A 16,927-nucleotide genomic window follows, 5' to 3' on the forward strand; every position below is an offset into this window, starting at 1 on the left:
GCCAGGCTGGCAAGGCCCAGCTGGGAAGGTCCTTGAGCTGTTCCCTGCTGGGGAAATAGGGCAGACCAGCTCATCTCTGTCTTGGCAGGTGTAGGTGTCTGTGACACGGTCCCTGTGGGGAAAGGGATTGGAAGTGTTTACAGGGGGAGCAGAGACACTGGATGCTTGACACAGACACAGATGTGGTTACTACCTGCAGCCTCACAGCGACCGCTCCTGCCCTTCCAGCTTCTGCATGTGACTTGTCCCCACACCGCCTGCTTGGCTCTCCCTGGGCACAGGCCAGGGCGGACACTGACCTGTCTTGTTTTGCCCCTGGCTAGGTGGCGGGAGGGAGCAGCCAGCGGCAGCAAGCACAAAGGCCGATGAGGGCTTGGAGGCCGTGCCCCCCAAGCCCAGGAGCGTGTTCCACATCGAGTGGTCATCCATTCGGAGGAGGAGCAAAGGTGTGTGCTGCTTCCCCTTCACTCTCGGGTCGATTTGCTCATCTCTAGAATGGGGACAATGGCAGTGCCTACTTCACTGGGCGGTAGGCAGAGCCACGAGGGCCAGGCTTGTTTTTCTCACACCCAGCCTGTGACCACAGCACCACCCCATTGTCTAGACCCGTCAGTGGGCCGGGGGGATGCTGATGCTGGGATAAGCAGCTGACTCGGGAGGTCTCAAACTTGACTGCATATTGGAATCCCCTGCCTCCCATCCCAGGAGACTAATCTAATTCATCTGGGGAGCAGCCCAAGCCAATGTAAGAGCTTCCAAAGCTCCCCAGGAGAGTCTAATTTCTTGCTGAGCCACAAACCACAGGTATACCGACAGGGCTTGAGGTAAAAAGTTCTCACCCACAGTGGCCACCGAGATGTCAAGGCCAAGGAAACAGGTGGAGAGTCGTGGATGGGAGGGGGCTCCCACAGACCAAGAGGGGCAGCCAAAATGAGCCAGGGAGGAGCCCGGGGCCAGGGAGGGGCTCGCCCGGAGTCCTTGCTTGTCAGATGCAAAAGTAGCCATGTGATGGGCCTGGGCAGAGGGGCAATCTAATTCTGCCCCTGAAACCTCAGGGAGGGGAACCGACTCCCCCGCAGTCATGCAGCTGGTGAAGGACAAGGCGGGGGAGGACCAGTCAGTGTCCTTCATACAGCCTCACATGCTTTCTAGAAGATGTGTTTGTGACATTCTTGCTCTGCTTCACCTAAGCCTCCTAGTTTCTCACCATCTAGAGTGGCCAACACAGAAAACAGGGCCGGGGGCAGAGGGGGAACATGTCCTACATGGTAGAGGGTACTGAGACTTCTCAGGGACCCTCTAGCCCAGGAGTTTGTATCTGACAGGGGCGGGGGGTGGGGGCCACTGGCATGGCAAGGAAGAGGTACGGCCTTCCTCAGAAGGTTAACAACCCCCCTCCAAACATCCTTCCTCATGGGGCCTGGGGGCTGGGGTGGGGAGAGTGCCAAGGAGCCTGGGACGTGGGCTAGTGGAAATTGCTCAACGGCAGCCACGGGTGGGGGCAGGTGATGATGGGGGTGTTCCACACACAAGCAGTGGGTCCACCAGGAGACACAGACACACAGGCCTCAACTCCTAGAGGACTCCTTGCTCCTACTCTTTATCTCAAAGCTTCCAACATTAATTAGTTTGCCCTGCATAGTGTAACTTCCCAACCACACAGGTACTTGCAGCCCCTGCCCCTTCAGAACTGGGAGCTCAGCAATGCGTCCTTCCAGCACACAGGTGCCCTAAAGGCTCCTGAATGCAGCAGAACGGCCAGTTCAGTCTGAACCTACAGGGAGGGCACTCAGAGCCCAGCCTGCCATCCTCGCACTTGACCACGAGAGGGAACCAGAGCACCGAGGCCGAAGCTTGCCAAGGCCTTCTTTTGGGATGCATAAAACCCTGCTACACTTGGTCATCCTAAAAAATAACCCATCTGGTAATCATGAAAAAATAGGCTTGCAGCAACTTCACAAGGGTTTCCTAGAATTACAAGAACATGACAAAATCTGTTTCAAGGATTGATGTAGACATCACTTGTCTTAATCCAACTGGCAGTTGCTGCTAAAATCAGAAATAAATCCAAAAACACGAGATCAGGACAGCCCAAGGTCATCCAGATGGAGAGAATCATGGTCAAACTCAAACCCACACTTTGCATGGCTCAGGCAGTTTAATCCTCTGGGAGAAATAACATCCAAGTTTTCCTTCCTTCTACGCTTAAAAGTTCATGCAGTGTAGGAGAAGGAACCCTAGTTTGGAGATCATGGCCAAGGCACTGTGTCCTTATCTGAGAAATAGAAACGTTGAGCGAACTCAGAGCCTCTTCCCTGGAGGCCAGCCTCTGAACTCCCTAAATTCAGAACTCCCTAAAGTGTCCTGTTTACATGGGGAAGTACATTTTCCACCTAATGTGAGAGTCCAAATGGGTTCTTTTTTTTTTTAATTTTTATTTATTTATGATAGTCACAGAGAGAGAGAGAGAGAGGGGCAGAGACACAGGCAGAGGGAGAAGCAGGCTCCATGCACCGAGAGCCCGATGTGGGATTCGATCCCGGGTCTCCAGGATCGCGCCCTGGGCCAAAGGCAGGCGCCAAACCACTGCGCCACCCAGGGATCCCCCAAATGGGTTCTTGACCGAAAATTAAAAGAGGCCTTCCAGCTGCAAGACGCCATGGTTCTGTACTCACACAAGTGGAATAGGAAATACTGAGTATTTCAGCCCCACCTGGAGAGCTCTGCTTGGGTGGGTAGAGGTGTCCTAATTAATGTTGTGCTTTCCTTAACTCCAGTGTTTGGAAAAAGCGAACACCAGGAGAGACAGACCAAAGACCCTTCTCCCTATCAGTACCGGAAGCCCACGGTTGAGCTGCTGGTGAGTCACAAGTGGCCGAAATTGGGCAGGGTCCCAGGCCACAGAGCCTGCCATAGATCAGGGAGCGGACACTGGGGAAAGATGTCCTCTGATTTAGGCCAACTTTTCTTGAATTCGTTATTTCTAGAAACTAAATAACCTGAGATTAAAAAATGTCTGTTTTTTGTAGTCTACTTTATAAAACTTCATGTTCCTTTTATTTGACGTAGTTACTATCTGTCTACCTCTAAATCGGGCATTCAAGCATTTCGGAAACAAGCCAGCACCAATTTTTTTAGAAACAGAATCTTCACGTGTTTAATTTTAATGGATAGTTAGATTTTATAGACGCGACCTGCTGGGGGGTGGGGAATAAATTCTTCTGGGAAGAGCATGGTGTTGTGGTGGTAATGGATTAAATAAAGAGCCTAAAGATATGTGGTTAGATATCAGCTCTACTGTTGGACCTTGATCTTTGCCAGTGAGAACTCCTGCTCCACTCCACCCATGCCTGAGCCCTCACCCCCAGGATGAGGACAAACACAGTGTCCGTTGTACTGCAAGGCTCTGGCCCGTATTAAATGAAGTAACGCGTCAAACGAGACAAGGTCTTCCTGTCCACAGAAACATGGAGACCACCAAGCAGCAGCATCACTAGATACCCAGTGAAAACGTTAGCATGGTCCCCGAGCCAGCACAAAGGTGGCTGCTCAGCGTGTGAAGCACGGGATATGGGAGCCCCTTGTCTTGTCCCTGGACAGGATCTGGACACCATGGAGGACAGCGCGGAGATAAAGGTGGAGGCGAGCACATCCAAGGCCTCCTGGATTCAGAGCCACGTGGCAGCCAGCGGGAAGAGGGTTGGCAGGGCCCTCAGTTACATCACAGGGGAGATGAAGGAGTGCGGCGAGGGGCTGAAAGGTAAGTCCACCCTGCCCCTAACGTGTCGCTGCCACCCGTCCCAGCAGGTGCAAAGCCACGGGCCTTGACAGATTAGACTGAGGGCCCTGTCTAGGGTCTTCTATAAGGGATGAGAGTCTTTTGCTGTTACAAAAGACATGCAGACACTTGGGACGTGAGTGCACTAGGCGTCAGTGTGCAAGCCCTCATTTTGGAACATAGCAGCCGAGCTGACACACATCCCCTGGGGCATTTAGGCATGAGATTCTAGAATCTGCATTTTTCTCTTAAGATTTTATTTATTTATTCATGAGAGACACACACAGAGAGGCAGAGACACAGGCAAAGGGAGAATCAGGCTCCATGTGCGGAGTCCAATGTGGGACTCAATCCCGGGACCCAGGGTCACAACCTGAGCTGAAGACAGATGTTCAACTGCTGAGCCACCCAGGCGTCCCTAGAATCAGCATTCTAAAAAAAAAAAAAAAAAAAATGCCTGCCTTACAGATGACACTTGGGAGAACTATGTTCAGTGTTCCAGTAAGTTCTCTCTAGCAATCTTCCCAGAGCCTGTGGCTTTGACACCTTCTATGCAGCTAGAGAACTTTCTTCTTGGATACGTCTTCTTGAAAACTCTTGCCACCCTCACAGGGGCACAGATGGCTCAGGGGACCTTGTCCTCACAACCTAAAAACCAAAGTAAAGACCATAGAGCTGATGAGGGGTCTAAAGAGTTTTCTCATGGGTTTTTGATGCAGCTTCCCCTGTGGCAGGTGGCAGTGGGGGCTGGTGCCCTGAGAACCCCCTTCAGTGCGGAGCTCCCCACGCCCACCAGAGTCTCCCGCGGGCCTGGCACACCTTAACTTTGACTCCCTGCCCTGCTTCCATTTCAGACAAATCTCCCGTGTTCCAGTTCCTCGACTGGGTTCTCCGGGGCACGTCGCAGGTGATGTTTGTGAACAACCCCGTCAGCGGCATCCTCATTGTCCTGGGCCTCTTTGTCCAGAACCCCTGGTGGGCCGTGTCAGGCTGCTTGGGCACTGTAGTGTCCACCTTGACAGCCCTCATCCTGAGCCAGGACAGGTAAGTTCCAGGAGCCCTGAGACTCAAGCACAAGGCCAGAGGTGGCTTCCTGCGGGGACCATGGGCCACCTTCCCCTCGCCTCCCCACTGGCCTCCAAGCTCAGAAACCCCTCCATTAAGTACTAACCACAGCCACTCATGCATTATTTGGGAACAGCTTCACGTCGTCCAGGGGGACCAGGAAGGGTTGATGGCTTTCCTTCCTGTGCCCAGTGGGGCCATCCTCTGGAAGGCGTGTGCAGTCAGGCCCCCACTGACAAAAACCTGGGTCACAAGGGGAGTCAAGTAGGCAGTGCCCCCAGTGCCCCTCCTGAGGCCCCGGGGAGACCCCACCTCACCCGGCCTCCTATGTCCCCCCAGGTCTGCCATCGCAGCGGGACTTCACGGCTACAACGGGGTGCTGGTGGGGCTACTGATGGCCGTGTTCTCAGACAGAGGCAACTATTACTGGTGGCTCCTGCTCCCTGTCATCATTATGTCCATGTCTTGGTAAGTTTGCTCCTGAGGCTGTGGATACAGTCAAGGGCCCCCCCAGCGTTTCATCCCAGCTCTCCGCGTGTCTCCACTCCACTTTAAGGGGGCATTGGCTTAGCTGGCACATGGGAAACATCCACCAGCAGTAATTCCTCGTGTCACACAGCGACAGCCCTGTGCCCAGGGATCTGGGGATGGTATCACCTGCCATCCCTCACTTTTCTCTTTTTAACATGTCAAGGGGTTTCTGCCAGAGCACAGAGGAAGGAACTGGGGCACATATAGGTGAAGAGCCATACCACAGCGTGCTGTCAGTTTCTAGAAACTTTCTCACACTCCCCTACCCACCCCCCCAGCTTTTCCCCATCCTCGGGAACCCCTGACCAGCCTAGGACAACATCCTAGTGTAGCCTGAAGGACCAGCCACCAGGCAGAGCCCTCCGAGGGCCAGCCTCAGCTCCCCTTCACCTCCAGAGATCAGCACAGGGCACTCTGGCCAGGAGGCTCGGCGCTCTCGGCTGCTCCACGAACGTTTGTTGAATGAATAAATGAAGGAATTTATTCATAGAATGACTGACTCCCCTCCCTGTCACTCTCCCAGCTTGTCCTCTCTCCTCAAGCCTGAGCATGGAGCTATATGACTTTTCAAGGAGTTTCTGTGACCCCTTGCCTTGGGTCTTGCCCCCAGAAAGCCCTCTCTCTGCAGTTGAGCCCAGGCGTTCGCCCTGTCACCACGCCAGGCCCAGGGAAGAGGCCAAGGGAACACAGGCTCAGGGCGAGTCAGGCTCAGAGAACGTACCCAGCAGGCTCCCCATCGTCAGGAAAGTACAGGGACCAGCCCTCCCCAACTCCTGCTCAGCCTAGTGTCAGGGCAGGAGCCTCCTGAATGGAGTCTCTTATGTTTCTGCCACAGCCCCATCCTCTCCAGTGCCCTGGGCACCATCCTCAGCAAGTGGGACCTCCCCGTCTTCACACTGCCCTTCAACATAGCCGTGACCCTGTACCTGGCGGCCACCGGCCACTACAACCTCTTCTTCCCCACGACGCTGCTGCAGCCCGCCTCCTCCGTGCCCAACATTACCTGGTCAGAGGTCCAAGTGCCCTTGGTAGGTACCGTGGAAGGCAGGGGGCAACATCTGTCCAAAAGCCATGTCAAAGTGGCATTTGCGGATTCCACATGCCAAAAGCCTCCCCGGGTAATGGCTGAACCACGACTCGGTGTGAGGTGCTCCACATGCAGCCTCTCGTTAGCCACCACCCTTCTCCTTCCTCCTTCTGAGAGCTAACAGGACCGTTTGTGGCCCACACTGTCATAGCACAGAGAAAGAAACTGAGGCCTGAGGTCATGCAGCTAATCGGTGAAGAGCAGAGTCAACATTAGCCCTCCGGCCTCCTGACTGCTTTGAAAAAAATCTTTCTGAGGCTTTCCTCCAATGTTGCTCCAGTTTATTCTGTGTATTCCCTTCTATCCGTGTCACTGATAAAGGCACACACATCACACGGCCACCTGTGGGCTACAGAAGTCTCTGTTCTGACCCCCAGACTTGATTCCATTCGCTCTCTCCGGCACGGTCCCACGGTGAAGCGCAGGTGTCCCTCCATTAAGAAATGTCTACATATCAGAGCTTTGAATGGTGTTTTACGAGGATTTTGCATAGAACGCCTGCCTCTGGAAGTCTGCCAAGATAATTAATAAGACATGTTTTCGCTGAGGTTCTCCTGTTTTCCATTACACTAGACTACACTCCATGGTCGAGGGCTCCCTCTGGAACCTTGTTGTTGGCAGGCCATCATCTAACCACAAAGCCGCTTGGGCTTTGTTGGAAGAACTTTCAGAAACAATGAGGCCTACGTTCTTTTAGCATTTCATAGTATACAACAGCATGGCCTGGTAGAAAGGGCCCTGTGTTTGCAGTAAGAAATATGATTTAGGAAGAGAAATACTCGTGTTAGCTTCATCCGTGTTGATTTGCGTCTGTGTATGTGAGGACCCTCATGAACCAGAGGTGAGAAAAGGTTAGCGATTCACTCATTACACTTCCCTTTCCTGGTATTTACCCCCACCAATGAGTTTCGAAGGCACAATTGCTCTAACTTGTTGCCTATGGGGGATGGTGTTAAAAAAGGCAAGTTTAAGAAAGTTTGCATTCTCTATGCCACATTTCCAATGGAAAAGATATCTAGGAATTTCGCAGAAGGGAACAACAATTAGGGAATCTCATACAGACACTTCAGAGCCCCAAAGTTCTAGGAGAGAGAAATGCAGTTTGTGCTGGTCACCTTTTAAGAAGTAACTTTCCTGCCAATCAAACGGATTACGACAATGACCCCTATGTTTTGTCCTTCTGACCATTCATGACAGCCTGGAGCATTGGGGGACCAAGTCAGTGTCAGAGAGAGAGTCTAACACTCCCAACAATGTCGAAGCCCCATGAGTTCCTCGGCTCTTTGGTCACTGGACGGCCCCCTGGACGGGGCCACCAGCTGGGACCACACTGCCCAGCACCACTGCCTCTGCATCAGACTCCCCCACCTGCCTGCCTTTGCCCACATGGTAATACCAGAGCCCCCACCCTCTTCTCTGTGTTGGGAGTCCCAGGAGATTGAGTCTGGCCCACCAGGCCAACCCACAGGCTCCTGCTGTGTCTTCCTGTCCCTGCACACCTCCAGGGGCCAAGTCCTCTCAGAAAGCAATGGGCTGAGAGAAGAGCTGGCTCCTCAAAATACATGGCCATCCTGGCCCCAGGACTCTGCTCCTTCTCAGCTCACCGCCCGAGGGGTGAGAAAACCCCAGTGTACCCTGCATGGCCCAGAGGCCCCCTCCTTTATACACTCTACTAACTCAAGAACCTTTGGCCAACTTCCAAAGCATAGGGGCTAACCCCCGTTGCTGGGGAAGGCTGCATGCTCAGGATCCTTTTCCTGAACTCCGGAGCACCTTTGCAAGTGCCCATAAGGCAGTGGATCCTGCCTTGTCAAACCCTTCACTTTGGCAGACGGGTCCCCCATCCCCAAGCTCCCTGGAGGCCTGATGCAAGCAGGGTGTTCACCCACCAGTCACCATCTGATTGGTGTACCAAACAAGAGAGCAGAGACCGTGATCCTACCTCCTCAGGGACCCTTCTGTGGACATGAGTCCAACTGCTCACATAGACTAATGTGACCATCACCCAGACACCTTATTCTTGGAAACACAAAGGACCATTTTTTCATGTAATATTCAGCCTTCTAGTCATAATTCTAGGGTGTTTTTTTAAATGTTACAAGAGGGTTTTCAAACCCTTTGATCACACATCTCTTGCTTTTGTAATGGATAATTCCCTCATTTTAAGTTTTTAGTTTCTCTTCACTGGGGGTTTAGTGCCTTACACTAACGTCTCTAAATAAAGGAAGCTTAACATCCTGAATGCGTATTGGTCTAAGAACTCAAGATTAAAGCAAAAAAGCTGTGTTCCTTTTAGAGTTAATCTATTTGAATACAAACATCTTGGAAACCTGCTGCAAAACATGGGCGTAGAGGGTTTGGCACAAATTGTTTCCAGCCAGGGCTCAAGTTGTGTTGTCTCCCTCTATAACCACATGCGACTCTACACCCACAGCTTCTGAGAGCCATCCCTGTTGGAATAGGCCAGGTGTACGGCTGCGACAACCCCTGGACTGGAGGCATCTTCCTCATAGCTCTGTTCATATCATCACCTCTTATTTGCTTGCACGCTGCGATTGGCTCCACCATGGGGATGTTAGCAGGTTAGTGTCATCACTTCTTCCTCTCCGATGGGCCATAAGGATGTTAGTGTCTGGAGTCGACTCCAAAGAAAATGGTGACATGTGTCTTTAATGACCCTCTCCCCCTCCTCCCACTGACTCCTGTAAACTTTCCCTCCATTATACCTTGTTTTCCCAACTTTAGGTGCCAGTGTCCTCATGCCTCTGGAAGGTTTGAAGTGTTAACCATTTACATCTTAGTATAAATTTAAATTCGGGGAGAGGTTAATTCCAGGCATGTTTGTAGTTTACATCCTATCCCGAGGGATGATACTCCAGTAGAGAACGTTAAGATAGCAATGAAGAAGGAAAGGTCTTCTTTCTTGGCTGGAGGAAGGAACTTCTCTGGACTGGACTGCTTAAAAAGGCTGTAGAGTCCTTACTTAGAAAGCTCTCGTCTTCCCCTGACACTTCACTGCTAGTACTCATGTGGTTCTATGGCCATATCAGTTTATTTTAGTTATTTTTTCACTGAATAAGATCAAAAGTTCTTTTTCTATAGAAGCCTAAGGAAGTGGCCAGTCTGGGCTTTGAGCACGGTGGTGGTTTCCAGGGCCAGCAGGTGAGCCCCCGTGAGATCCCCCTAAACTCAGCACCTATGCCTGTCTTCTCCCGCAGCCCTCACTATAGCAACGCCCTTGGAGTCCATCTACTTCGGCCTGTGTGGCTTCAACAGCACACTGGCCTGCATCGCGATAGGAGGCATGTTCTACGTCCTCACCTGGCAGACCCACCTCCTGGCCGTTGCCTGCGGTAGGGACCACCTCCAGCTCCCTCTGCACCTCACACACCTCCCGTGGGGCTGTCCCTGTGCAGAAAGCCACCCTGAAAATTCGGCGGGCCGTTCAGCAATAAATGGGAGGATTGTTTGCGTCATAAAAGTGTTTCTATCTAAAACTGTTCGGAATGGTCGGTTGCTCAATGATTCACATGGTAGAAGTTATTTTCACGGAACAAAGAGCTCAGCCACACGAGGACAGAATTTCTAGATGATGGTTGTTTGGGGGTTGTTCGGGGGGCTGTCTCTGTGATTGTTATTCTCCTGGCTGGTGACGGAAGCTAACTGATAGAACAACTCTTCTTCCCCCAAATTCATCTTCATATATAGAATTGGGTGATTTACATCAGATAGATAGAAGCACCCAAACACTGATCACAGGACCTTCAAGTAATGCTTATGTGACAGGAATGCCGAGGGCTGTGGGCACCCAGTGCCTCTCTTATAAAGATTTGCTCTTGTTAATATGCTAGGGACAACTGGGCAGCCTTCAGTTGAGAAACTGGGGGTTCAGAAGCAAAGCCCAATTACACTGGCTCATTTTCACAGAGCCCCCCTCACCTCGTACCGGCATTCAGCTCTGGCCAGTGGCCAGCCCGGCCATGCCCTCTACAAGGGAAGCCTAGAAGACAAGGCGGTGGGCCCATGTGGTCTTCCTCAAGCTTACAGAATGCTGCTCCTCCCTGGAAACCCATATTCTGTCAATAACTCATGATGAACTATTCCAGCAGGGGCTTCTGGGATCCACTCACCTTGGCCGTGATAGTAAAAATTTTCATGTATGGTTTATGCTGCTAAATGTTCCTTTGCTAGAATGCAAGGTGGTGGAACCCAAGAGAACCGTAACCGCTCCATTCTGGCCCTTTCTAACAAAGTTCACCTGCTGTCTTAGCTGTGCCAGCACCTGCCTGGAATTTAACATGTTTCAAAGCTATCAAGTAATAGAAACATAACTCAAGTTTTAATTTTAATCTGAGAGATAGCATTTGTGGCAGAGAATGTCTGGGGAGATAACATACAGGCTAAGCTTGAGGGTCCATTAGTCACTGGACTGTCTCTTGGTTCTTTTTGCAGCGCTGTTCGCGGCCTACCTGGGCGCTGCTCTGGCTAATGTGCTGTCCGTGGTGAGTCAGCGTACGCTAAGAACATGCCACCGTGCCCTTCCAGCTGTTTTGGGGGCTCCCCAAAGCCAGTGCAAGCCTCTCCTCCGGGAACCCCTCCCCAGTTCATCTCTCTCGTCTCCAATCACACTGTCCACCTTGGCACCTGCTACACAGGAGGAGCTGGGTTTAAAAAGCGTAAACGTCAACCATCGGTCAGATCAGACCCCATTGCCATTGGGCCAATGGAGCTTCTTACAGAGGGCTAACTTGAGCATTATCTTGTAAATTGAATTCTTGCATCATACCCTAGAACTTCCCTTAAATCTTCATGATTTAATTTTTTTTTAATGTTTATAGATCAACTGCCCAACCAGCTTATGGGCCAGTGTACATCTTTGTCCATCCCTTGACAACTAGGAGTTGAGGCGGTCATGAGGGAAAGCTCAGGGAAGACAGGGAACCAAGCCCCAGCCATACCTGAGAGAAGCCAGAGCTGCTGGCTATGGGCATGTGCAGCCGGCCAAGAACCTCCTGGTTGTGCCCTGGTGTGAGGTGGTGTTGAAGTCAGGAGGAGCCACATGGCCAGTTCCAGCCCCACAAACCCTGGGTTAGGGTCCCAGACCCAGAGCAGAGCTATTAGGGCTCAGTCACAGTCAGTGCCTCCCTCTTTTGGATAAGGGTTCAAGGGCACATTTTATAAAAGCCACCAGGAAAAGCCCCAGTGGTCCTGAAGGTGGGAACGGAGGCAGGCATTCCATGCACACCTGTCTGAAACCCTTCTTCATCCTCAGTGAAATTGGGCAGATTGAACTTAGCTCAGGAAGAAATTTTCTTAGCAAGAGAATTGGCCTTCCCTGACCCTATCCCTGACCCCAGTGGACTGAATTCCCCTCTGGGCCCCAGTGGCTTTTGCATGTACCTCTGCTCCCACACGCGGCCTTCAGTATTGTGTATACAGTATTGTGACGAGCCTAGTATACATTCTTCCTCTTCCAACTCCAGCCCGTGTGCTCCTTCAGAACAGGGGCCCAGTCATAGTCAAGTCTTTAGCTCTAGTACCTTTTGCAGTACCCAGCACCTGACAGGTGCACAAGAAATGCTGAAGGAGTGAGTGAAAGTCTAAAGGCACAAGCTGCCACCGTGGGAACATAAGAGCTGGGGCTGAATGGTCAGCCCTCGAAACACAGACGGGTAAGGAGAGCATGGAGTCTGGGCTCTGTGGCTCCTGTGTGCTCCAGGCCCTCCGCTCCTGCTGGTGGTACCCACCCTTACCTCTGATTGTCCAGCCCGTGACTAGGTGTCACGCGCCTTCCTCGGGCAGGGTACTGAAAGAGAAGCCAAACCAGAGGCTTCTGTTCAGGGATGGCCGGTCCTTTCTTCTGTGTGCAGATGAGTCAGAGGTGATACCACCCAATTTAGGCTTTTTTTTTTTTTTTAAATCAAGTGTACTTTCTGCGTTCCTATGATGTTTAAGATGCTGTGTTGATCACTCTCAGGGATACAAAAAAGCGCAGGCTATTGACTCTCTCCAAAGGAATTTCCAATCTTCTCGACGAACAGGGGATAAACATGTCGAGTGATGTTTATGAGCCCGTCCAAGCCCTCCACACACGAGAGGACTTAAGAGCTGTGTCCTTCTGCTTTCTCGCTGGCACTTGTATGCACTGCCCCGTGCCTTCCACAATGCCACCCTCTACTTGACACTCATGGCCACGTGCTGAGGGCTATTTACGGAGTCCTCAGTATGTACTAGGCACCAACTCTCTAAGTAGACACTGTTATCCCTACTTTACTCTTGAGGATATAAGTCTCAGGCAGATGAAATGCCTTTAACAAGGTGATTGGAGCTGAGATGTGGATCTGGGCCTGTGGGACTCTAGACCTACATCGTCTCCCACTGTAGGGCTCCAGGGGGTGCTTCCCTAAACACACTGTGCTGTGTTAGCAGGGCTTTAGGCAGACTCACGGGATGGAATTCATTACTCTTGATATTCTTACAGCCACAGTTCTGGCTGCCATAGTTCTTCTTCAGGCCCCATCCAGCAGTGCCATCTTTGAGCACACACATCACTGGCATTGTTATCTCCATGGTATTTACCCAAGGTCTTTACTGCTTAAAATGAAATGGCGCTGGGGGTTGATGGAACGTGATTTGGTCTGCCTCACAGTTGAGTCTGCAGGCTCCCTGTCAACAAGCTCTCCACTCAAGTGAACTCAAGGAAGAGTGGGGAGGCACATCAGAAAGGCTCAAGGCATCTTAAGGAATAAAAAAACAGGTCAACTCCATGAGAAGGGAAGCTGGGAATGGGTGATCCCTTTGAGAAGAGAGGTTCCTGCCCTCCACCACCAGCCCCTGGAACTAGGAGATCACGTCTCTGCCTCTCTCCAAATGTCTGTTCGATCTCCGTGTCTCTCCGCAGTGGGTTTCTTCTGCTGCACACAGTGCCCCAGTGGCCACCCAGCAATGGTTGGCTCTCCAGTCATTTCAAACCAAGACCTCAACCTCTCTTAGTTCAAATCCTCAAAAGAAAATTCAGTTCCCAGGCCATCTGCCTGTGGAAATTGCATTTGAGTCAAGTCCCTTGTTCTAGTTCAATCAGCTGTGACCAAAGAGAAAAAGGTCATGAGCTACAAAATGGCTGCCAAAGCCACTCCTTCAACAGGGGCTATGGGAAAAGACAGGCAATGGTCATGGTTCCTAGAGTTGGAGGTAGAGCCTGGCCAGACAGCCCAAGACAAACCATGGTTTCTACATAAACCCACATTCCATATTACAATACGGTTCCAATGGCTGCATTTTGAAGAATGTGTGTCCACCTGCTACAATGTGGACAGAGAGCACTGACGTGATTTTATTTATACTGGTCAAGAATTAAGTATTATTCCTATCAATGCTCACAAAGATCTGTCGTCTACCCAGGGATGGAGGGGCTTGATAAGGGCTGACAAAACAGGCACAAGCATCTGATATAACCAAGGTTTCTCTTGTGTGTCTCCCCTGCCCCCCACCCAGTTTGGACTACCACCGTGCACCTGGCCCTTCTGCCTCTCAGCACTCACCTTCCTGCTCCTGACGACCAACAACCCCGCCATCTACAAGCTTCCACTCAGCAAAGTCACCTACCCAGAGGCCAACCGCATCTACTACCTATCCCAGGAGAAAAACAGAAGAGCATCAACCATAACAAAGTACCAGGCCTATGATGTCTCCTAGGCTGCCTTTTCCAAAACACTCAGCCTTCAGCAGGTTGTCCCGGTCCCCAGGCTGAAGGCCATTCAACTTCCCTTTCTGTCTGTTTTGTGATTTTCCCTTCAAGCAAGCCTACACCCTAGTTATTCCCCTGCATAAGGACATGCATGTATAGTCACCATTTAGGAACCTCTCAGGTCCAAGATGCACAACGCTTAGCAAGGATACAATAGTTTAGACTCCATACCCATAGCTCACTGCAGAAGAGCTCCCTTGGAGGGGTTTTCCCTCTTCTGCAAAATAAGCCATGTCAGTGATTGGTGGCATGCACTTCCAACTCAGTCATTTCATGGAGCAATGCACAGTGCCAGGGAACATGTATCAGCCTGGAAGGTGATGGGGTGGTTCTGTCCCAGCTCTGCCTCTAATGAGCTCCTGCCATGTTGGGTGAGCACATCCCTGCTCTCAGCCTCGACTTCTTATTAGTTTCATGACAGGGAGGGACTCTATAGTCCCTCCTACCACAGAAGTGTTGATTCTTCTCTCTCTCCCATAAACTGACAAAATGAGCATGACTATCAAATAATTACAGTAAATAATAGATGGAGGGCTTACCTGGAGACAAGGCAGGAAAATGTTCATATTCTGAGATTTGTTCTTGGGTCATGAGAAGATGTTCTCCAGATTTGGGGTTAGGAAACTAAACTCACTGGAAATGCCAACATGCCTTCCTTTACATACCAGAAATATTTCTGGAAATGTCATAAGATGAAAACCGATCTTTTTCAACACTCAAATCATGTTTTAAACAAATGTGTTTTCTTTTGTAGCATAGATAAGCATTCTCTTATTAAATGGTTAAGTTCACAAGGTGGTATCAGGGTTTTCTTGAAATGGAGCTCACCTACCCTGTTCACACATTGCCCATTGGAGGGGATTTTCATGGTCAAGCAAGTGTCTGACAAGAGATGAGGAAAAGTTAAAAATCATCAGTAGATGGTTTGATTTGCTTACAGAGAGAATTACACTGAAATGACTAAGGTCTTTGTTTTTTCTGTTTCAGTAGAAGCACAGGTATTAACAACATACCTCACTTTTTAGGGAATAGTCTTTTAGTCTTGCACCTCAAAATTACAAACCCAGCCATACTTGAATGGCCAATAACTCTTGTTATTTAGTTACTCTGGTTACAGCATTAAGCTCCTAACTCACAGGACCCCTTTGTGGGAATCCATGTGGCTCAGCCCTCCCACCTCGCCTCCACAGCACAGGAATAAACTTCTCCAGTGCCTCAGTGGACACGCTTCCCTCCACACCCTTCCATATTCTCAATTTAGCATGGTGGGATGAGGACATAAGATCATAAGATAGGGGAAGAAGGCCAGGGGCAGGAGACACAGCCTCTAGAAATGCAGCTTTAAGGAAAGAATTACATTTAACCAAAATCCATCATTTGGAAAAAGCTGGTGTCTATGTTCATCTTTTCCTTCCTCTGTCTGCCCTGAGATCCCAGCCATCTTCTGCCGGCCCAAGAGCACTGTGGTGCCTCTTTCTCCACCAGGTCATACCTAGCCATTATGACTTCTCCAGGAAAACGGAATACTTCCTGCTGAAAGCAAATCCCCCATATGGGAAAGGGGAATGAGTCACACTCCAGAGGCTACCTCTGAGTTTGTGATCACACCTTGAGGCCAAGAAGGTCTCAGGCTATATTTTAATGACCATGGAGTTGTGGCTCTCTGAAGATCAAGCAACCAGGGATTTCCCCAGATGGCTGTTTCTGCTCACAGCTCACTCAGCTGCCCCAGAACTCTTAAGTGATGACATCGAACCATTAAAATAGCACTTTCTGTGTATTTTCCACCAAAGTATTATAATCTGAATTTATGAAGACCAGGAAATCCTCCACACGCATACCATTCTGCTTAGTGACCGCTAACAAATCCCTTCAGGTGTTCTAAATATTTCAAAATCCTCATCTATAAAGCAAATTGAGTTGGCCCAGGATATCGAGCAAGGTAGGAATAGATGGGATAAAAGAATTCAACCTATGAAAATGTATGAAGGCCACAGGATTTCAAAAGTCTATATCAGCACCTTATTTAGGTGCTACAGAGGAGAGAGTTCCTGAGAGCTGGTTGTGCAAGTGAGTGCACCGCTCCTATCACACCTATGGCTTGAAATCAGCTGTGGAGGTAATATTTCCACCATAGAATCAACAAACTACAAATGTGGGCTTTTCCACCCAGATAGCCGGCTTCCCAGTACACCATGGCCAGGGCAGTTTGGCTTAAAAGAAAGAGAACTGTTGTAGGGCTCCAGACCAGAAGTTCAGAAACTAGGCTGAAATACTCAATGCAACAACACCACATAGATGCCATCCCACATACAGGAGGCATCTACAAGGACAGAAAATGTGTTCTCAGGCATTAAAAAAAGCTCAGAAGACTTACCCATCAAGTCTAATACTGAAAGCACACCAGGTGGAAGCATCCAGATAGAACAAATCCAGGAAATGTTGCAGGGATACAAGAAGTGCGGGGAGATTGAACATCTCAGTGATGCTTGCTGTTCATTAGGACCAAAGGGGAAAAAAAATAGAAGGAAAGTACCTGTAACAATCTAAAGTGGACTATTAAATGATTAGGAGGGAGAGGGGGACAAATGAGGCAGGAGAGCCTGTAAGAGTACTTGGCTTATACAAAAACTGGTAAGTTTAAAAAGTTCACAAGGAGGAATAAAAGGCTGATCAGAGCATCCCATGAAAACAAAATTAGAATTATGATTTTTGAACT

At 50.1% G+C, this 16,927-nt stretch overlaps 1 protein-coding gene and 1 long non-coding RNA gene across 6 annotated transcripts in view; one reads left to right on the forward strand and one right to left on the reverse strand.

Annotated features, from left to right (window-relative positions):
- The window catches only part of LOC140635215 (uncharacterized), a 29,522-nt gene that overhangs the window by 3,934 nt on the left and 8,661 nt on the right, over nucleotides 1-16,927 (reverse strand). The window contains exons 3-4 of one of the 3 annotated variants that reach the window (XR_012032584.1): nucleotides 6,378-6,973; nucleotides 4,019-4,426 (exon numbers count right to left, since the gene is read on the reverse strand). The exons of the other annotated variants lie outside the window; for them this stretch is intronic. This is a non-coding gene — a long non-coding RNA (uncharacterized lncRNA). Of the gene's footprint in view, nucleotides 1-4,018; nucleotides 4,427-6,377; nucleotides 6,974-16,927 lie in introns of those variants that run through there. 3 annotated transcript variants of the gene reach the window in all.
- Nucleotides 124-14,995, forward strand: LOC140635213 (urea transporter 2). Of its 3 annotated transcripts, none has more exons than XM_072829453.1 (10): nucleotides 124-446; nucleotides 2,778-2,860; nucleotides 3,601-3,760; nucleotides 4,633-4,822; nucleotides 5,183-5,311; nucleotides 6,210-6,402; nucleotides 8,896-9,043; nucleotides 9,680-9,814; nucleotides 10,914-10,963; nucleotides 13,956-14,995. In XM_072829453.1, the coding sequence occupies exons 3-10, from the start codon at nucleotides 3,613-3,615 to the stop codon at nucleotides 14,154-14,156; spliced, it is 1,194 nt and encodes a 397-aa protein (XP_072685554.1). In that variant the 5' UTR covers nucleotides 124-446; nucleotides 2,778-2,860; nucleotides 3,601-3,612; the 3' UTR covers nucleotides 14,157-14,995. The 3 variants fall into 3 exon arrangements, with proteins under 3 accessions (XP_072685554.1, XP_072685556.1, XP_072685555.1); XM_072829455.1 differs by lacking the exon at nucleotides 124-446 and adding an exon at nucleotides 2,354-2,398; XM_072829454.1 differs by lacking the exon at nucleotides 124-446 and having other exon boundaries at nucleotides 2,479-2,860.

This window comes from Canis lupus, chromosome 6 (assembly GCF_048164855.1).
Source record: "Canis lupus baileyi chromosome 6, mCanLup2.hap1, whole genome shotgun sequence".
Lineage (NCBI taxonomy): Eukaryota > Metazoa > Chordata > Mammalia > Carnivora > Canidae > Canis > Canis lupus.